The sequence below is a fragment of the Sphaerodactylus townsendi genome, linkage group LG11 (assembly GCF_021028975.2).
Source record: "Sphaerodactylus townsendi isolate TG3544 linkage group LG11, MPM_Stown_v2.3, whole genome shotgun sequence".
NCBI classification, from domain to species: Eukaryota; Metazoa; Chordata; class Lepidosauria; order Squamata; family Sphaerodactylidae; genus Sphaerodactylus; species Sphaerodactylus townsendi.
Genome location: NC_059435.1, coordinates 62392071 through 62414031, shown reverse-complemented (window position 1 = coordinate 62414031; position 21961 = coordinate 62392071). Strand labels below are relative to the sequence as shown.

At 44.2% G+C, this 21961-nt stretch overlaps 2 protein-coding genes across 6 annotated transcripts in view; one reads left to right on the top strand and one right to left on the bottom strand.

The window, feature by feature from the left end:
• CREM (cAMP responsive element modulator) overlaps positions 1–14846 on the bottom strand; it is a 36072-nt gene extending 21226 nt beyond the window's left edge. For 2 of the 3 annotated variants that reach the window (XM_048511347.1, XM_048511346.1), the window contains exons 1-3: positions 10327–10402; positions 9394–9517; positions 910–1044 (exon numbers count right to left, since the gene is read on the bottom strand). In XM_048511347.1, the coding sequence (XP_048367304.1) occupies positions 910–1044; positions 9394–9517; positions 10327–10370 (303 nt within the window). In that variant the 5' untranslated portion in view covers positions 10371–10402. Of the gene's footprint in view, positions 1–909; positions 1045–9393; positions 9518–10326; positions 10403–14710 lie in introns of those variants that run through there. The other variant, XM_048511348.1, reaches the window with a different exon arrangement.
• Positions 14847–17023: 2177 nt separating this feature from the next.
• Positions 17024–21961, top strand: part of CUL2 (cullin 2) — a 45438-nt gene continuing 40500 nt past the window's right edge. Inside the window, exons 1-2 of one of the 3 annotated variants that reach the window (XM_048511194.1) lie at positions 17285–17387; positions 21119–21252. The gene's annotated coding sequence lies outside the window, so the exon portion shown is untranslated. Of the gene's footprint in view, positions 17183–17251; positions 17388–21118; positions 21253–21961 lie in introns of those variants that run through there. The other 2 variants (XM_048511192.1, XM_048511193.1) reach the window with 2 other exon arrangements.

Here is a 21961-nt window from a genome sequence, read left to right as displayed (position 1 = left end):
AGAAGGAGATTAGAGTGATATGTAACCTATGATCCATTCCAGTTAGCATTCTAGCTGCAACATTCTCTATCAGCTGAAGGTTTCAAGCATTCTTCAAGGGCAGCCCCATGTACAAAGCTTGGCAATAGTCTAATCTTGACTAGTGCATGCACCAGTGGCAAGAACTTTTTTGCCCAGTTACAGCTGGCTGACTAGCCGAAGCTGGCAAAGACTGCACTTTGCCACAACTGCCACTTTATTAGAACGATGAGTGTATGTTTTCTTGTCAAGTGACAGATGACTTATAGTAAACCCATAGAATTTTCAAGGCAAGAGATGTTTAGTGGTGGTTTTCCAATGCTGCTTCCACATCACACCCCTGGTATTCCTTGGAAGTCTCCCATCTAAATGCTTTCCAGGGTCATGGATGAGAGTTTGTGACTGGCCCAAGGTCATCCAAAAAGTTTCCATGGCAAAAGTGGGGATTTGAACCTGGGTTTTCCAGATCCTACTGTGAAACCTTAACCACTACATCATGCTGGCTTTTAACATATACAAGACAGTGTTCACAGAACAGCAAACTGGCCATGCAGACTTCGCTGCCTGACAAATATATGAATTCTCAAGTGCCGTGAAATCATTTAGAAGAAGAAAAAGTAAAACACATGGGAAAAGAAGACCACAAACAAACTATATTTATATTCTCCATGTGCCTAGGCAACGTATCTCAAAACAATCAAAGAAGTAAACAGAAGATATTAATATGCTCTTCCTGTTGCCCAACAAGCAAAGTATTAGTCTGGCAACCACCAACCCCTGACATTTAAGGACAAGAGATGCTTTTGTTCACTGCTAGGCCAACAACGAGAAGCCCAAGCTGCTCTGAAGGTTAAGCCAAACCTGGAGCAAAATCTGGAGGGGATGACTAACCTGAACAGATTGCAACTGTGGCGACTGAATAACTGAAGGCTGTGTGGCTTGAATCACTCCCTGCACGTGGACTGTTTGGCCAGAAGGCAACTGCACTACAGTTACTGAGGGAGATCCTCTTCCAGTTGTTGATCCCTGGTAGTGGAAAGATCACAAAGATGTAAGTTCACATAAGCATTAGTATGCCAATGTGAATGATCTAACCCCCCACCCACCCACACACCCCAAAGGCTGTTTTCAAATACAGTAAAATTTATCACAGCTTACATTGAAAATTGATTTGGACATTTCACTGTAACTATGGCCAGCAGAGGAGGAGGACGAGGAGGAGGAGAAAGAAGGAGGAAGAGGAGTATAGTAGGAGGAGTTTAGATTTATACTCCACCTATCTCTCCTATAAGGAGACTCAAGGTGGCCTACAAGCTCCTTTCCCTTCCTCTCCCCATAACAAACACCTTGTGAGGTAGGTGGGGCTGAGAGAGTTCCAAAGAACTGTGACCAGCCCAAGGTAACCCACCAGGAATGTAGAAGTGCAGAAACACAACTGGTTCACCAGATACTTTTGCTTCCCTGTTAGTAACAGAACATCAATCACTGACGTGCATTTCGCAAAACTTTTTAATCAAAACTAAAAAGGCCTTGGGGATGGGAGGGTCAGGAAATGCCCCAAAATGGATTATTTTCTAAAAATGAATTGGTCAACAACAAGCTTTATAAATTTAGGAAATAAAAGCAACAATTTGCAAGAGTTTGTTCAAGCTTTCAGTTCCATAATAGACGTTTATTCTATGAGATTACTGAGGCCTTGAGAATTGTCAGGCCTTGTTTATCTATTCTAGGAGGATTTGAAATCAACTGGACAACAGCTCCCACATTACAGGAAGGAAAGGATGACCACATATTAGCTCACACCTGAGATCACAGAAACATGTGATTTACAGAAATACATTCCCACATCATCACACTTGACACAGTTTAAAATTCAGATACACACAGTATACTGGGAAAGAGCCCTAACTTTAGCCCAAGAGGTACCGGTAGTCTGGTTTTTTTAATGCACAGCTGGCTTGCCTATTTCATAAGATAGCTGCACAGCATACTCACTGTTGCTCTTCATTCATACATATTAATTGCCCATTAAAATCTTTCACTCCTCCTACCCTATCCCATTTTAGAAAATAAAGTATGTCTTGGGCTGCAAACCCGAGAACAATTTCCTGGGAACAAACCCCACTGAAGAAAATGGGATTTGCTTCTAAGTACCATTTGGGTTCCTTTCTTACATTTTTCATTTAACAGACAAAGGAACAGAAGCTTTAGGACTAGCTACTTGCCTAAGGCCAGCCAGAGACTCCACAGTTCAATTACAATATAAGCTTCAATCTTTCCTCCCCCTAGCACACTGAAAGCCACTGGTCAGGGCGACGGTGAAATGACCAATTTGGGGAAACACAGGGTGAGAGGGACCATTCCTAGGTAAACAAGGGTTTTTCTAACAGACTTTACAGAAAGGAGGCAAACCATTTTTAAATGGAGGCAAACCTTTACAGAAAGGAGGCAAGCTAATTAATAGGCTGTTGTGGGTTCTCCAGGCTGTGTGGTTTTAGCTCCTAACGTATCACTGTGAAGACGCCAGCCATAAATGAAGGCAAAACTTTAGGAGCTAAAACCACACCATCACGGCCCCACAGCCCAGAAAACCCACAAAAGCCAGTTGATTCGGGCCACGAAAGCCTTCGACGATACACGTTGTTAATAACTTATTCCTTTCTTCATCTGACAACAACCGTTACAAAGTACTGAGCTGTCAAACACTCCTACCTTTCTCTCAATATAATTGCCATATATGGACCGGCCTAATCTGAAGGCAACAGCATTCTCTTTCCAAATACGGCCTGCTTCCGATGGAGGGTGACTCTTATCGGATTTCAGAGTGCCTTGCTTTTCTTTGGCACGTTTGATCTCCTAAAAGCCCTTGAAAACGTTGGCACTTTCCTTAATGTTGTAAATGTATATATTTACCTGTTTATTCAGGACACGGAACTGGGCTTTTAAAATAACTGTACTATTAGGGTTAGGCCCAATGGCCTGGTCTGGGCCTACCAGTTTCCTCTTGAGATACCAGGGGAGGTCAGTACCAGCTCAAACCTGCAGGGGGAGAACATTTTGGGGTGGGGGTGAGGGAAGACCACCTGTACATGGATGGACCCCACCCATCCCTACTCTGGATCAGGCCAAGGCAGCTATAAGGTTGCCAGTCTGTGCTGGGAAATAACTGGAGATTTGGGCGTGGGGCCTGAAGAGGATGGGGTTTGGGGAAGGACTGTTGCATGGTACAAATGCGACAGAATCCATGCTCCAAAGCAGCCATTTTATTCAGGGAAACATGGAGAGGAAGATCTCCAGATCCAACCTGGAGGTTGGCAACCGTAGCTACTGGGCCAGGCCCAGTTCCAGGTACAATGGCTTCTGCTTGTTTCAGAGTGGAGTGGGATGAGAGCGAGTGAATTGAGAATACTCAACCTCCAGCAGGCTTTCAGTGCCACAGGAATTTAACATATTGTGACTGAAAGTAGGCCGAGTACCAAAAGAGGTTGTGGGTATTATTGAGGAGGTGGGAGGAGAACTCGCTACCCTGTGGTGCCCTCTCTGCCACTGCTATGTCCGTGGCGGGTCCAATTCCAGATTGGGAAATTGCAGGAGATTTGGGAGAAGAGTCTGGGGAGGGCAGGGAGCTCGACGTGGACGTGATTCCATACAGCCTGCTGTGCAAAACTGCTGTTTTCTCCAGGAGATCAGTTGTCATTCCTAAGCAACATCCTAGGCTCTCTGAAAATGCTTGGTTGAAACGGTCATGGCGGCCATGATTAATGCAAGAAGTTATGTCATCTGCACTATGAGGAGCAAAATGAAAAAGCACACCAATGTAGTCAATATAGGGAAGACCAAAATAAAATCTATAATTAATTTTAAGCAGTCAGGATATGCACACAAAGTACATTCATGTCCTAGGCCCATCTGTTCTCACTGAAATCTATATTTCAAGCTACGTCAGACTTAAAACCTACATGGTAATATTTTAGGGCTTAGAAGGAATCTCCAACAGGCCCTGTTTCTCTTGCTATTGTGGTTCTCTGAGGAAAGACCCTTATTTTGTTATTTTCTGTTGTTTTACACAAACGAAGAATTAGAGGGGTGGGCTTCTTTTCTGGCCTTTCAAATTGCTATACTGTCATGCTGCACTGTTTCCTAGCCCCTAGATTGCCAGAACATTCTCACATTAATAGATGTTTGCTAGATTACTCATGTACTGACTACAGCAGTTCGGGTAAGGCTGACGTCAGTAACGAGGGGAATCGGCTGCGAGGCTGGCATTTGAATGCTTGTACAGACTCTCGCTTACTAGAAGCAGACAATCTGCAGAACAATGCAGCCACCTGGGAAGCCAAGTTTTATAGCCCCGCAGAGAATGATGCCAGAAATGGTCAGACGCTCAGGGGCAGCTTGGGTCAGGGCCAGCTTGTTTCAGATAAGTGAGTATTCTGCCTCTCCAGCAGGATATGTTCAGGATTCCAGGCTGGTCGGTACTTAACATTCAATGCCGTGTTTCGTTCAACAAAGAATGCATTTAGAAGTACGTCAGACCCAGCTAATAAGGTGTTTGTTTTAAGACCAGGAAGCAGACAAAACCCAACGGTCACATGGCAATATCTCAAATAATAACAGTGTTCTTTAAAAAATACTTTTCCGATTCCGACGAAATTTACGAAGGCAGTTCCAGAGGCAAGCCACGTTGGTCTGCAGTGGAACAGCCAGATTAGAGTCCCGTAGCACCTTAGAGACCCACAAGATTTTCAGGGTATAAGCTTTTGACAATTAAAACTCCCTTACCAGATATGAATTGAAATAAAGATCCCTGAATCCTTTTATCCCTCTAAGAAGGTGGGAGGGGTGTTGCAAAGATGAAACTCAGAATGCAGAGGTACAATGTAAAGGGGAAATGTTTGGTGGTAGAAAATCAGCAACTATAGTGAGATTAAGAATCCTATATCCCTGGGAAGGTCCATTGTTCTGAACTTGTGAATGAACACAAGGTCAGGATCTCACATTGAAATCTCTCCTTGAAGCTTCTCTGAAGACTACCACTCTTGGGTCAGCAATGAAACGACTTGAAAAATTAAAATGTTCTCTCCTTGTTTTCTGAGTGTTGCGGTTTATGTCCACATTCTTCTGTTTATGGAACTGACTTATTTATGATATAGAGAGCAGAAGGACATTGTCGTCATTTGATGGCATACATCACGTTGGAAGATGAACAAGTGAATGAACCTGAGATTGCACTGCTGTTGGTTTAGGTCTGGTGATTATGCTGTCAGAGTGAATATGAGAACAGAGTTAGCATCTTGGTTTGGCTCTGGTCCCAGAGGGACCATATTAGGAAGGGCACTGTTTGAGTGAGAAGTTGTTTAAGGTAGGAGGCTGTCTGTGTGTGAGAAATGGTTCACCTTCCAATGGGGAGTATCATTGCCCAGCATAGATTGGAGGTTGTTCATGATAATAATAAGAGGACATCTTTTGCTGCCCTTATTGCCTGGGAACAGCATATGAGAGTGATTTGTGTAGGGCTGCCGAGTCACAAGTAGAATCTGTAAGGCTCGCTCTCTCATCCAGCATTATTAGCCTCCAAGATTTCTCGAGAGTAGAGATAAGCAACCTTCAAGTGTTCTATACCTCCAGAGCTTGGGTTCTTATGGAGAATGTCTGTGGAGCAATGCTTGTGGAGAAAAACCCTTCTGGACAAACATCTGAATGTGTCGTCACCAAGTCTCCCTTTTGCTTCGTCTTCCCCCTTCCCTTGATGCGGTACCAGCTCCCTTCTGCAAGCCATTTAAGCCAACAAAAGAGAGTTTCTGCCCATGACCACAACAAAGATAAGACTGCCAGCAGAAAGGACAAGACTGTGCCTAACTTTAGCACACTTACTGGGAAAAAAACAATTGTACTAGCTAGCAGCTGAGCCTTGCCCATTGCTAGGCCATTAATCAAAGGTTCAAAGGATGATGCTGCATTAGCATTCTGCCAAGAGAAAGAACTGTAGCTCACCTACATTTCCCCAAAATAAGTCCAGTTATCCCTATAATGTAATGTAGATTGTTCAAACTGCCTTCAAATACCACAGATCAACAAGACAGAAGAGTTGGTTTTATACTCCATTTTTCTCTACTGAAAGGAGTCTCAAAGTGGCTTACAATTGCCTCCACCCAGCAACAGGCACCTTGTGAGGTAGGTGACACTGAGAGAGTTCTGAGAGAACTGTGACTGGCTTCATGTGGAGGATGCGGGAATCAAACCTAGTTCTTCAGATTTGAGTCCACCACTCTTAACCACTACAGCACGCTGGCTCTCCAAGGTAAGAAAGACTGCCTCCAGACATACTTCCTTCTGCCTGGAAATATAACCCAAATCGAAATTCATCCCCTTCATTGTCTTTCGACAGTCAGGTAGCATATCCCTGCCCCCCTTGCCAACTTTGGAAAGAAAATAATCTTTAATCAACCATCTTCTCCTTTACCTGGGACCAGAACCTGCCTCAAACTGTATCTTTCTCTTGATTTCACTGCTCCTGAATTAGCTTCAGTTGACACCTGGCATGCCTATGTCTCAGTACCTTCTCTTAGCTGGCAATGACAGCTGACTCCCCATTCTTCCCATTTGGACTACTATGGCAATTATCCCCCAAAAGTCCCACCTTTCCTCGAGACCTCTGAACCAATCCTTGTGATTTTGACCTCATGCAAATCTGGTTGGCTGGCAACAGCAGCCCATGGAATCCAATGGATGGGATGGGGTGAGCCAGTCTATGGAATTCAACTGAATGGGAAGGGTAAAGAAAACCCTTTTTCTTTTGATAGAGAGTTGTGGCTCTGGATAAGAGTGTCAGCTTAGCCAGGCTTTATATTTGCCTTCTGGTTAGTACTTGGGGTCGGTTTATGGAAGAAAGCTGGTTTCAGTGAGACAAATCAGCATCCTATTAAGGGCCTTTCTTTTTCTTTGCCACCAAGTTACCGCTGATTTATGGCAATCCCATAAGGTTTCCAAGACAAGAAACATTCAGAGGTGGTCTGCCATTGCTTGCTTCCATGCCACGCCCCTAGTATTCCTTGGAGCCCTCCCATCCAAACATTTCCAGGGACAAGGCTAAGAGTGTGTGACTGGCCCAAGGTCACCTAGCAACTTTCCATGGCAGAGTGGGGATTCGAACCTGGGTTTCCAGATACTAGTCTGGCACTTTAACTACTGCATTGCACTGGCTCCCCAATGATTTGTATTATTTCCCTCACTAAACTTTACTTCTGTCTTCACTGTCAGAATCTCAGTGCTCCAACCAAGTTCGAAGAAGCGACATATCACTTTATCAACAATTCCTTGTAGCCATTTGTATACATCACTGTCAGATGGGGGGCCATAGTTTATGCCAGGGGAGAACCTAAGCTGAAGACTCTTTGGCCTAAGAGCAACAGGCAGCACAAATAGGATTTTCTTCCTTACATTCAGCTTTTTTTAGTGTAAATTGGGCCAGAATGGAATCTGGGCCATCTTTACAGTAACATTTCAACCCAATGGGCAGTTGCCTCAGAGTCCTTCCCCTCTTTTCTCTCTCACCCACCGCCGCCATGCCGCCTTTTTAGATTATTGGTTACCAAGGTGCTGGGACCTCAGTAATCTGGTACACAACTGTGTGAAAATGAAAGCCAACTGGTGAACCACTAAACTCAATTTCTCTATTAAAAAAAAAGGAAATTACTATAATCTAGCAAGGAAGTCTCATGCAGTGATGTAGCACCAATGGGGCAGGGTGGGTGGGGTGCGATGCCCTGGGCAGAGCAGCGGAGGGGGCATGGCCGGGCAGCAGAGGCGGCGTGGCGTGGGCATTCCGGGGTGGGGGCGGATGGCACCGTGGCAGGGACAAAGGGCGCCCGTGCACCCTGGGCGCAGTTCCCCCACGTTCCATCTCTGGTCTCATGTCAAATCCTTCCTGGTGCTACTAAGAATGGAAAAATAGTCAGACCAACAGACTTTCACCAGCCTGGATGACTGAATTCGGGGTGTCGCAGGTTCTGATTTGTGACCAGCCACTTAAATAGACAACTCTGTAAATCATCAAATTTTATATAATTATTGGTTAGACTTATGGCTACCAGAAGAAACTATAAATAATCGGCATGACAGCTAGGTTTTATAATGCAGAATTAGCTCATCTCTAAGAGTTCAAAACAAAAGTTGATTTTGCATCTGATGAACTCACACTTTTTTTTTGGGGGGGGGGGGTGGCAGGGCAGCAGTCAACTTTTTACCAGGAATCAAACAGAGGCAGTATGATACTATAGCCTTTTCATTTTCTATAACACAGCAAGATAGAATAAAGTTCATTTTCCTGCTCTTTTCATAACTTGCCTCCCACACTCTCCAAGGAGCTCAGGCTTGCGTACTTAGAATAGAATAGAATCTTTATTGGCCAAGTGTGATTGGACACACAAGGAATTTGTCTCCGGTGCATATGCTCTCAGATTATCTCATTTTGTTCTTGTAGAAATTGTGATGTGAAGGTAGGCTACATGTCATGACCGGTCTAAGGCCACAGCTGAATGGAAATCTGAATCGATTTTTGTGATGAAAGTCCCATAATGTATCCATTACTGACCAGTTTGCAGGCATGTGCTAGAGTTGAGCAGTGGTTAAAGTATTTATTCAACTTCAATTATGCCATACTACCCCCCACCCCCATGAGCATCCAAAGTGGCTTTTACCCTCACAACAAACCTGTGAAGTAGATTACTCCGAAAGTGGCCCAAGGTCACCCAGCAAGCTTCCATGGCAGAGCAGGGATTTGAACCCGGGTCTCCCAGATCCTAACCCAGTGGTGGCGAACCTTTGGCACTCCAGATGTTATGGGCTACAATTCCCATCAGCCCCTGCCAGCATGGCCAATTGGCCATGCTGGCAGGGGCTGATGGGAATTGTAGTCCATAACATCTGGAGTGCCAAAGGTTCGCCACCACGGTCCTAACCAAATACTCAGCAAGAATCCACAGGTGTCAAACTCAGGCCCTCCAGGTGTTCATGGACCACAATTCCCATCAGCCCATGCCAGCAGGGCCAACTGGCCATGCTAGCAAGGGCTGCTGGGATTTGTAGTCCATGAACACCTAGAGGGCCTCGCTGCATTACACCAGAGAACTGGGAAACCACAGTTCAAACCTCCATTGATTCCACGAACCACACTGGATTTATGCTTGGTCCGACACTCTCTTTCAGCCAGATTTACCTCAGAAGGCTGTCATGAGGAGAATCACGTATACAACTCTGTGCTACTTTGGAGGAAGGGCGAGATTTTAGAAAGGTAGAGACCGTTTGTGTTGTTTTATTGACCCATAGTACCTAGCCATTAGGAACTTGAAAAATAAATATTGCATTTAAAGTTACCTGAGCAATAGCAGAAATCTGATTTTGGCCAGACAGAGACTGTAAATTGGCAGAATCACTTTCTGCCACAGAGTCTGCTGCACTGCCATCTTGTTGCTGTTCCCCTCCTTCCATGGTCATTTGCCTGAAATTAAGACAAAGGGACAAAAATGCACAGATAGCACATGAACTGACTCACATCTTTTCAGACCATCTTAACATTTTGTCTCTTATATTTACGGTTTTGGCTACATATGGTATGAGACTTTTAGCACAAGAAGAATATGGCCTCCTCTCATAAGAATATGCTTTATATGCTACAAGCAAAACTTTGCTGAAGGTGCCTTTTTCGGGAGCAAGATCTCCTGGTGCTCAGAAAGGGTATTTCTAAAGGAAGTGGTCTAATTGTGGAATACTCTCTTTTCAGATATTCACAGATCTTTTTTTTTCTTTCCCTCAATGTGTTTTTTTATTTATTTTCGATTTCTATCCGCCCTGTCCCCGCAGGGCTTGATTAAATTATGGGATATTCTTTCAGCTACTTGAGTTATACACAGTTCAGAAATCTTCAAAATAAGCAAGAGGATTGGTCTGGATCAGAAGCACACGGTTGCACAAGTAGCTCTAGTATATCTACGGGGACATGTCATGTCAAAGCAAATGACAGCATCACACCCAGCAAAGAAGGCACCAAGTGTTTTGGGATAGGGATGCCAACCCTTGTCTTTGGGACACAGCAAAGTTAAAATTCACGATGGTGATCTACTTTAAGGTGACAGAGCAATACCCTCGTTTTAATGCAAAGCAACTTAATACATTTTAACATCTACACTGTATGTGTGTAGTTACATTCCACAGGGGAACAAGTACCTGAACCATTACTACCTGATAATACACTGAAGTAATGCAGAATCATGATTGGATTAGCAGTTGACTATACTGTACAATTACTACCTTATGTTAATTCTTGCATGCTGTTTTTTGCCGCCCTTGCTCATTATGTCTGATGTGTTTATAAAAAGGACTTCCCCCTTCTCCAGACCACGCCGCCTTTGAGTGAACCTTTGGTGAAGTTATGCTCAGCTTGTGATGTCATAATGGCTGCCATGGCAACTGACACCCACAGCATTACAAACACAGCACAGAAGGTTCCCTACAGAATGGAGGAGAGTTTTACAGGAGGGGAAAAGAGGTTTCATTCTAACAGGCACACGAGAGTTGATAAATATGAGGGAAGCATTAGCACTGAAAAAGAGCAAATGGGGAAAAAAACAGCGTTTCAGCCACAGCTCTGAATGAAAGGTGTTACATGACAAGACCTTTGACGTCAATCTGATGCAAAGCAAGTCGTGTGCTCTATGCAGTGCTAATGCCACTTGACACCATCCAATTTTTGGAGTTTGTAGACTCCACAGCTGAAGTTTTCAAAACTGTATAAGACTGGGACCTCACTTTCTGCTAACTTGTTAGTGCCCGATCACGTAATTAAATTTAAAGATGCTGTAAAATACTGATTTAATGTTTCCAGGCCCCATAACAAGTTAGTAAGAACGCTTTAATGCTTTCAAAAAACATTTTGTGCAGTATGGGAGCTAGCATAGTGTAGCCAGTGTGGTGTAGTGGTTAAGAGCAGGTGGATTCTAAGCTGGAGAATTCCTCGATTCCTCACTCCTCCATCTAAGTGACAGAGGCTTATCTGGTGAACCAGATGTGTTTCTGGATTCCTACATTGCTGCTGGGTGACCTTGGGCTAGTCAGAGTACTTCAGAAATCTCTCAGCCCCACCTACCTCAGAAGGTGTTGGGGGGAGAGGAAGGGAAAGGAGCTTGTAAGCCACCTTGAGTCTCCTTACAGGAGAGAAATGTAGGCTATAAATCCAAACTCTTCTTCTATGGGAAGCTGAGAATAGACTCTGCCATTGTTGGGGTCTCCCAGTGCAATCCTTCACAAAATTACTCCAATCTAATAGATGATCTGTTTAGACTGGAATAGTGCTGTTTGGGGTTGCATTGTTGGTTAGTGGGGAGCTGTAGGCAAATAAACCAACTTTACGGTGGAAGTCCTCTTGCCTCACTCAAGACAGTTCTTCACAGCCTCATAGGATGCATCCAGCCAGTGGGATTGATTGGTCTTACCAGAAATAGAAAAATCACAATTAGATGCACAATCACTCTTTCATGTAGTATTTGGGGATTTACTGTATCTCCAAATTGAGAACCAGATATCTTGTCCATTGCACAAGATACAATCAACATATCAGGGTTGATTTTCTCACCAGGCAAGGCACTTGGAGGGTGGACTGAACATGTGCAGAAATGGGGAAAGCGACCCTATAGGGTGAAACTTGAACCCTCCATGAAAAAATAGCACTGTGTATATGACCTCAAAATAATGACTGATAAACAACACATATTTAGAAGGATTATGACACAGAAGAAAAGCCGCAAGCTTGGAAAATGAAACTTTATTTTGATAAGGTTTCCCAGTCTATTGTTCCACACACAGCTTTGTACTTTACGACCCTTTAAGAGCGCACGCACAGAACTCTGTTTTATGCAGCAGAAACAAAAATTTGATGCAAATATTTAATAAAGAATGCAGTTGCGTAACTAAACACTGAGAACACACAGCAACATGCTGGTCGCCTAATGAAAACACATACTTTAAAAAGATAACTGTTTCAGAAGCAGACTTCTGCAAATTACGTTTTACTTGTGTGTATACTTTATTGGAAACACCAACAAATCCTGAAGCATGGCTATACTTTCTGCATCAAGTTAAGCTTTTCTTCCTCATTATGACAGTCCAACCCTGCAAAGACTTTGAAAGCAAGATTCAGAACTGCCACATTTTATAAACACTTCATTTCATGCACTTGGAAATATGAAAAGACTCTGGCGCTGCTTTAATGCAGTTCGTGTGGGGAGGCATAATAGGATCTGGAAACATCAAATGTCCTATTCTGAATAATCTATCATTCTCAGCTCTCAAACATTTCAGTTGTCCTGTGGCCACAAAAATGAAGAGGATGGTTTGGCCCCTGTCAACCAAAAGAAGAAGAGTTTGGATTTATATCCCCCCTTTCTCTCCTGTAGGAGACTCAAAGGGGCTTACAATCTCCTTGCCCTTCCCCCCTCACAACAAGCACCCTGTGAGGTAGGTGGGGCTGAAAGAGCTCCAAAAAGCTGTGACTAGAGAACCAAGGACTATTGTGTAGTTGTAGCAAGTGAATTCTGGCACATGATATGAACAGCAACATAGCTATCATGTTTGACTCTGACTTTAGCACCTGTTTTAAGTATTATATAGGTACTATAGACATAGTAACACTAAAATCTACACCCAAAAATGAGTTCTATGTGACCTGAAAGCTCACTTCTAGAATTTTTTACTTTAATTAACACACTTAGGCTCCTTCCGCACATGCAAAATAATGCGTTTTCAAACCACTTTCACAACTGTTTGCAAGTGGATTTTGCTATTCCGCACAGCTTTAAAGAGCACTGAAAGCAGTTTGAAAGTGCATTATTCTGCATGTGCGGAATGAACCTCAGTGAAGTCTTACTGTGTTTCTTATCGGGAGTATTTAGTGCAGGGGTCCTCAACCTTTTGAGCCTGTGGACACTTTTTGTATTTTGACGGAGCATGGTGGATGCAGAATCAAAATGTTGACCACAGAATGGCTGCCACAGGAAGCAGAGCCAGAGCTTAACCTCACTGAGACAGTGTTGTGCTGTGGTGGCAGCTGCTCCAAAGCAACATTTTTTAAAATCTGCAGAGCTGATCAAATCTCCAGTAATCAATCGGAAGCCTTGCTGGGCAAAAGCCCTCCCTGGCCCCACTCTTTTCCTAAAAACACTTGGTGGGTGCCAGAAAAGGTGTAGGCAGGTACTATAGTGGGCAAAGAAGGTAGACCCCTGCCTCAAACATCCTATGCCCTGTGTATAACACTACTTGAATGAAAGCGACTACACAAAAACAAACACGAGATCAAATTTATTGAGTGTCTTTTTTTATTAAATTGGAAGAAAACCATTTGAGATTAAGGCTACAATTGTATTTTTGTGGCAGCAAGACCAGTGAACATTGCAGCATTTTCGAAGGCATTCACGGCTGGATTCAACTGGTTCTGGTGGGTTTTCCGGGGTGTGTGGCCGTGGTCTGGTTTGTAGACCAGCCCATGGCCACACAGCCCGGAAAACCCACCAGAACCAACTGCAACATTTACTTCTGGGTAGACACTTCGAGAATTACATAAAAATGACTTTGGCAAGCATGGAAAGCTGTCAAGCTCTCTACTCTCGCTGCATCAGAACAGCCTTTACAGGGCATGCTTTGTGGCCGGCTGTTTTTTGAACACTCTGCATGCATGCGCTGGTGTTTTCTATCTGAATTCTCAGCACATCTCCTGCTTCCTGCTCTGTTACAATTTGAAGCTCTGATGCCATCGCTTGCTCAACACCACTCCAGGATGCCGCAACAAAGATGTAAATTGAACCATGCATGCCCAGATAAACTAACTGCTGAACCAAAGTTGTGGAGTTTGTTGTACTCGCAAGCGCAGTCTGCCACTGTGTGAGATCATCCTGCCCCAGTCCCAAATAACACTAGAAAGGCTATAGGAACAAAAGGAGGCAGTCGAGACTTTGCACCTCACTGAGAACCTCTTTTACGAGCACCTTATTATTAGATTTAGGTCTTTCATACTTTTTACGATTGGCAAAAGCCTAGAGGAAGCCCATAAACATTAAATCTCCCTCCTCTTTGCCATTTTACCGCATTCCTTGCATCTATGACCCAAGATATTCTCCCCAAACCTAAACCAGGGCCCAGCCTATTTCCCCTTCCCTGTACCACCGCCCCCATCTACACATGAAACATCCGAGAGTAAGCCTCAATCGAGAAAACTCCAAAATTATGAAAGGCTGAAAGCCTCTCTAAGCTCATAAGGGGCGGGGGGGGGGGGCATGTAAGTCCAGCCATAAATAAAACAAGTGGAGGAGGGGCCGAGTGCCACGGAGCACATAAAAACGGCGCGATTTAAACAGAAGCAACCAAACTGAAAGAAGGCCAAGTAGCGAAAGAGAAGAACAGTCTGTCCATGCGCAGGAGCCCTTGCGCGATTTAAACAGAAGAAGCCAAGTACATAAGTAATAAAACAGCCTGAAAGGGGGGGGGGCAAGAAGGGAAAGAGAAGAACATCTGTCCATGCGCAGGAGCACTTCCGGTTGGGAGGGTCTTCTCAGTCCGCATGGGACCAGCCTGCCCTAAGAGGGGGGCAAGCCTCCCCTTAGACTTGCGCACTCCCGCCTTGTCTCCGCCCCCTCTTGCGACTCACCGAAGTACGTGGCGCCTCCGTCACAGGGGAAGCAGGCGGGGGAGGAGGGATTGGGCCGAGCGAGGCCGCGCGTCGCCCTCACGTCAGCGGTGATGCCGCGGCGCCGCCACCGCGGGAGGCGCGGAGGAAATGGCGCCTTCCCCGGCTCACCTGAGCAGAGGAGGGAGGGAGGGAGCGGCTGTGGAGGAGGGGGCGGAGCCACACACCCCGCCTCTCCCCGCCCTCGCGACACGCCCAGCTGAGCTCAACGTCTGCAAATCGCGCCAACCGCCGAGGTTCTCTTTTCGCATCTGATTGGCCAGGGGCGGGGCAACTGCTTTTTTCGGGGGTTCTGTTGACTGCGGATGTGCAAAAAGGAAGCGGAACGTGAGCGGGTTGAGTCGTACTGGATTCCACCGTCGTGTTGGGAATCTCGTTGAAATCACCAGTGCTTTCTTCATCTTTGAGGCGCCAGCAGAACCTTTCATAAACAGAGTGTGATTTCTGCCACCACCCCAAATCTAGCATATATATCCAAACAGCATGTGAAAAGAAAGGGTGGAAAACTGCTGTGATACTTTATCTGAGGCAGAGGAGTCAGGCATGTTAAAAAATTCAGAAACGAACTGAGCAGAAATTAGGAGATTCTCATCCCTCCTGAGAAGCAGCTTGCCAAGAATTTCTGTGCTAACTTAAAGGGCTAGTCTGCCCCTGGTCTGAGGAGACCTGGGTAGTTTGCCTTTTCAGTGCTGAGTTATGTAAGCCCAAACTCAAAAGACACAGGAACCCCTATGTTGATTAGAATCTGGCATATGCAGAAGTCTCAGTGAGTTCAGTTAATAGGATCCCCCAAGCACAAAAGCATAGCATTTCAGCCTTAGTGGCTACAGGACAATTTTCTGCCCGATGTATCTCATGGGGTTAAGAGGATGAATTGCAATGGCCCTGCATATGCTGCTCCTAAGTTCCTGAAGGAAAACTTAGAAGTGTATCGATAAAAGGGTCCACAAAATATCATTTGTCTACTAAGATAAACAATATTAAATGTTTTAGTAAGTCTCTGGAGACCTCTACAATGATCACCGTTTGCAAATAAATACACAATCTGCAGTAACTTCTGTAAGTATTCTGGAGGGGAAACAGTGTTTACATATGTGGAAGCAACAGAAAAAATATTTGGAATGTTTGTAGTCTATGTTGTTTAATGCAGTGCACTTTTCACTGAGCACTTTACTAAAATAACACTTTGCACTTTACTTAAAGTAGTCCATGTACTTGAATCATATAGGCATGGTGATTCTTTAATATGCCTTTGAAGATGCGGTCATCGATGCAGATAAAACGTTAGTTGCAAAAACTGCCAGACCACAGCCACGCACAATACCCAGTTGATTCCAGCCATGAGAGCCCTCAACAATACCTGAAAAGGAATCTGGAGAGCTGTTGCCTGTCTGAGGAGGACACTACGATGCAGCAAAAGTCTGATTCCTTAAACAGGAGCTTTATGTGTGTTCAGGTGAAGCAGTCCACTCAACAACCCCCCTACGCACAGACACAGTAACACCTGCTCCTCTCCCAGAAGATGGCAACATACCTCCTGGACCTCTGGCCAATCTGGTGTGGAGGGGAAATATATTTATTATAACCCAGACTGGAATTTAATCTGTACCCTGAGATTTGAAGAATTGTGTCTGGAAAAGTGGTACCCACAACTGCTTTGGATTTGGTTGCCTTTGCATTTTATCACTTCATTCTCCTGCAAGTGTGAACCTATCAGACTTGTTTGCCTTTTTGACACCTTGCTGGGTGTCCTTCTACTCAGAGCCCATAATGTGAGACAGACGTTGAACTATACTAACAATTAGCGTTTAACCCTGGCGTATAGCAACCAAGGACGAGTGCTTTGAGCGCCTTGCAGTGTCCCTTTCCCCACACACTCATCAAGACTTTACAAACTCAGCTTCATGAACTCCCAGTTCTTTTTGCTATTTGCCTGAACTAGCCGTCCTCTGTTTTGCCCCTAGAGGACACAGGCGGGTATTTGCTAAACCGGCCCATTATTTATTTATTTAACTGTCACTTGCAACCTATCAGAAAGGCGCAGAGATAATAAAAGTAGTTGACGCCAGAACAAACCCAACAGACACATTTGCAAGTGGAGCCCGCATAAACCACTACGCATGCGTACAGTAGGGAGCCGCGCTCGGCCTGTTCTCCACCCTGCGCAATCCGAAACTGCATCTATCGCTTTATTTATTTATCGCCAAGATACGGGCGCGATGAGCTTGTTTAGGCCCTCAACGCTTGCCGTCGTCCGGACGATACCACTCCCTTCTCTCCTCTGAGGGGAGGGAGAGAGAAGACGATGCACGCCCGTGTTGCGTAACGGCCGCGGATCCCGCGCTGCGGCTGATTAGCCCCTCAGAGAGCCCGAAGCGTCGGTAAACCGACGAAGGGGTCGCCTCGAATTTCGGGAGCTCGGAGGCGGCGGAGGTGAATGGACTCGCCCGCCTCTTTCCGCCCGCGCGGAGCTCCTGGGAAGGCGGTGGGCGGTGCCCGACGGGGAGCCGTGGCGGCTGGGTAATGGCAGCCCAGTGAGGAGGGTCTGGTGGGGCAGGAGCCGCAGCCTGCGCGAGACGCGCCGTGTGGGCCGGGGGGGCGGGCAGGCGACACTGACCCGGGCCTCTCCTGTTGCCAGGTAACGGCGGGTGCGTGGTTGGGGCGCCGGGAGGGCCATGCGCCCTCCGCTCCCTGCCCCCACCGGCGATGCTGCTTCCTCCCCGAGCCTCCCCGGGTCACCTGCCCCTTATCCTGCCCCTCCCCATTTCTCTGTGGGATGTTTCTCTGGGCACATGGTGCAGCCACCCCCAACCCTAAGAATGACCTCCTTCTGCCCCCCTCTTGCTTCCTTCCTGTGCGCGAGTGTTGTGTGTGTATATATGCCAATGCATATAGAGATGATGCCTACAAAAAGACGTAAAAGTCGCTGAATTGCACAACTTTCAAGCAGGCTCTGGATCCTAAAGGAATAGTCAGTGGCATCGTTTGTAACTGAATGTGCGTGCAACCCACGTGTGTGATCTGTGTGTGTGAGATAGGTATGAAAGCCACTGGGCGGTGCAGTCTTGTGAAGAATTACCTCAAGCGAAGATTATTGGTTTCAATGGCCTCAAACTGGAGTGACTGTGCATAGGATTGCGTTATATATGTTGCTCTGTTCCAGCAGGTTCTGGATCCTAGTAGAATAGAGTGTGTAGGAAGAAAATAGAAACTTGTGAGTAATATGCATGTATTTATAATATAATATGTATACCTATAAAAACAATTAAATAGGTTGACATTCAGACAAACTCTGGACCACAGCAGAATAACATAGAGATTCTTTAAACACACTTAAACGTTTTGGCAGTTTCTTCAGAAGCACAGCTAGCTTTGAAACAAAGTATTAGGAGTCAGGGTGGTAGTTCTAAGAAAGGTGTCTTTTCTGCTTGGTAATCACATATATGTGCAATAACTCCATCAAAAAAATTCAGACATCCCAAACCTATATATTCTCCTTGGTGCTGGGCACAAGTAGATCTGTACAGAAAATCCATAGCAGTTTATTTAGCTGGAATTCTTACCTTCTCAAACATGACACAGAAATACAAATTTTTGTTCTGTGAAAATAAATATATCTGACATAATAATTGTTGCTAAGGAGCCCATGAATATATACGTTGTATAATATGCATTGCTTATTTTTCTAATCCAGAAAACTGTCAGCAAGGAGAGATAAAATGTTAAGCATCTGATCCACTTGTGATTCAGGAGAACTGGCTGTTAGTAACAAATTAAAAGTCACCATCATTCCTTTCCCCACCTTACAAAACTATGCAAATTACTGTAAGAACTAAATTAAAACTACCTGGTGTGCAGATTGAATAATCATAAATGTAACCATAGCATCATTCACGTAAGAAAATAGAATGTAGGGCAAGTCAGTGATGTAATTCAAAAAGTTAGTCAGTAGCAACAAAAAAGAGTGGATGTTAAATAGCACCTTGTTAGTAATAGTGCCATGTATATTACAGAATACATAGTATTTTGGGAAAATTGCAGACTCTGTATCCACTTCAGAAATCATTTAAACAGTTGCAACAAAACAGCTTGTCAGTGTGGTATAATGGTTAGAGAGCTGATGTATGGTCTGGAAGACAGTTGTTTGAATTCCCACTTTTGCTAGGTGACTGGGCCAATCAAAAACTCTCAGACTAACCAGTCTTACAAAATAGTTGTGAGGATACACTGGATACACAGTTTTAAGCTACTTTGGGTCTCCCTTGGGGAGACTGGTGGGGTACAAATAAAAAACTGAGCAATCTGTTGCAGGGATCTTAGTCAACCAAAGCCTTTCAGATGAAGAAATATTTCAAATTTTTAAACAATTCAGTTGTGGAACATAAGAAGTTAGAGAGGGAAACAGATCTGAGCCCTTTAACCATTGGATGTTGTGGGTTTTCTGGGCTGGGTGGCCGTGGTCTGGTGGTTTCAGCTCCTAACTTTTTTCCATATGCCAGCAACAGATATGGGAGAAACGTTAGGAGCTGAAACCACCAGACCACAGTCAAATAGCCCAGCAAACCAACAGCAGCCAGTTGATTCTGGTTGGGAAAGCCTTTGACAATATCTTTAACATTTTGTGCTTTTGGCTTAGAAGATACTTTTGTGCTTTTAATTCTTGTACCTCTATGTACAACATTTAGCTTTTAAGAGAATGTTTAATATCGCCTGTATTCTTAGATTAATAATTTTGACTTCCGAGACTTAGTTTGAAATCTCTTGTTCCTGAGGAAGGCAGAAACATCTTCAGTAACCATTTATCCTGAAACACGTGTCCTCACTTCTTTTATTCTCTTCTCCAGAGTGTAGTGAAGGCAGAAGTGTTTTCCCTTAAAATGTACCTTGAGAGGTAATTAGGCATCTAATATTGTAACACAAAAGGAGCAAATTGTAGGACTAAGGGATGGTGTCCAAAGGTGTTCTTTATATATTGTCTAGTCGCAGCAAAATGACCAAAAATGCTCTAGTTCCTAAATGTTACATGCCAGTGCCTTTTGCTTTGTACATTTGATCAGAATGTCTTCTGCAGTGGAACTAGCAGAAGGGAATTTTTCCTTTGAGTAACTCAGTAAAGCTAAAATAAGAAGGAGGTGCATAAATTGTGCATAGTAGACACCCTCATAGTATTTTGCTCTGCAGAATCATAAAACCATTTAATGCACTTTTTTCTCTGCTTGTGTATAGGAAAAATGTCATCATGGCAATTCATGCTGCAAGGCTGCTAATAATAGGATATTTTGGAAGTCATTAAATCATAGGGTTGTCAGAAGTGACTTGATGGCACATAACCAGCTAAGAGAGTGTGTGTGTGTGTTTAAGCATAAATTGTAGCAGATAGGCATATCAGCAGCCATGATTGCTTAATGGAGGGAGTGAAAAAACAGATGTCAGGGAAGGTTTATAATTATTATACACTACTTGTGAGCATCTCAGAGTCATCTTGTTGGTCACTGTTGGAATCACAATGCAGGATCTTTGGCATGGTTCAGGCTGATGTGACCACAAAGTAATACTTCACAGTAGTTTAAAGGGCTAATGGTGTAATTGCTGATTCAGAAGATATGCTAGGAAGTCTTAATGGGGTGTTTTGCAGTGCCCTGTGTCCTGGAAAAAATATCTCGTAATTTAAACAAGTAAAGCCGTGTTTGTCTGCATGCATAGTTCAGGCTACCATGTGAGTTCAATGCTTGTAATGTATTTTAAATAACTATTGTTTCCCTTAAAGCAATAGTAATCCGTTCTGCCGGCGTGATAGCCTTACATGACCTTACTCCGTTAAGCTGTTTGATTGTCATGGTTTTGGAAATCATTTTAAAAAAAAAACAGTTACTGACAATAAGTACCATGTAGACATTGTGTTGAATAAGACTGTTCTCTAATTCCTTTGAGGGAGCAGAAATAATTAATTTGATTCCTAGAATAATCAACCTTATCAGGTTAATCTTGTTTCACAGATACGCTCGAGTAAGTTGAACTAACATTGGTATCACTTTTTTGTGTGGGCTTAGAAATATGTTGAATATTCTATTGCCAAAGAGCTTAGCATTGACCAAATAACCTTTGTTTTGCCAGATCACCTTGTATGTACATGTGACACCTTAAGTTTTAAGGGACTAAATGTCATTGATTCAGGGATAAAAGCATTTTTGCTGGTTAGATTTAGATTATGAAGGAAAATGGACACTGGCCTTACAATATTTGTTCCAGCTAGTGCATTTTATCCCACTGTTTTGTTTTTGCTTATAATAAATATATTGAAGAAAAAACTGTATCACCCAACAGCATTTAGAAACTAATATTTACTTAATTAATTATAATGTTTGATAGGAACAGCCCCGTGGCACAGAGTGGTAAGCTGCAGTACTGCAGTCCAAGCTCTGCGCACAACTTCAGTTCAATCCCAGTGGAAGTCGGTTTCAGATAGCCAGCTCAAAGTTGACTCAGCCTTCCATCCTTCTGAGGTCAGTAAAATGAGCACCCAGCAAACCATCCTGTAAATATTGTCTGCCTAGTAAACGTTATGGTGCGACATTGCTCCATGGGTCAGTAATGGCCCAATGCTTGCACTGGAATCTCCCTTTACCTTTAATATTTGATTCCTTACCTGCCACCAAACAAATACATGAGCATAGTCTAGTTCCTCCTTTCTGTGGAGACAGTCTAACCTTATGGTATTTAAATCAGAGGGGAAATATACGCATTAGTGCTTCAGCGTTTCTTGAAAGATGATGTCCTACTTTGACGCAAGCTTAGAAAAATGAAGTGACGCTGCCCTCGTACGAAAACTGCAGCAACCTTACACTATGCGGAATTGCCTACCATAGCAAGTAACCTCATGCTTCTGCACTTTGGATTCCTGTTGATAGTAAAGTAGCATGAACATAATGAGCAGCGTTGGCCAGTGCTGAGATGTCACATCCGGTTGCATGCCCAAAAGCGGCATCGCAGAATCATGCTCTTGGAATTTCCTAAATCCCCATGATTTCTGTGGTCTTCACCACCCGCAATGGTCCCAGGGTCGCCAGAGCTGCCAGCCCTACACTATGCTTGCAATCTAGCATGATTTGAGTTCAAGGTCAAAGCAACTGTACCGAAGGCTTCCTTTTAACTATCGAAAAAATTGAAGGGTCAGCTTGTGTGAGCTCACATTCCCCATCCAGCCATGAGCAC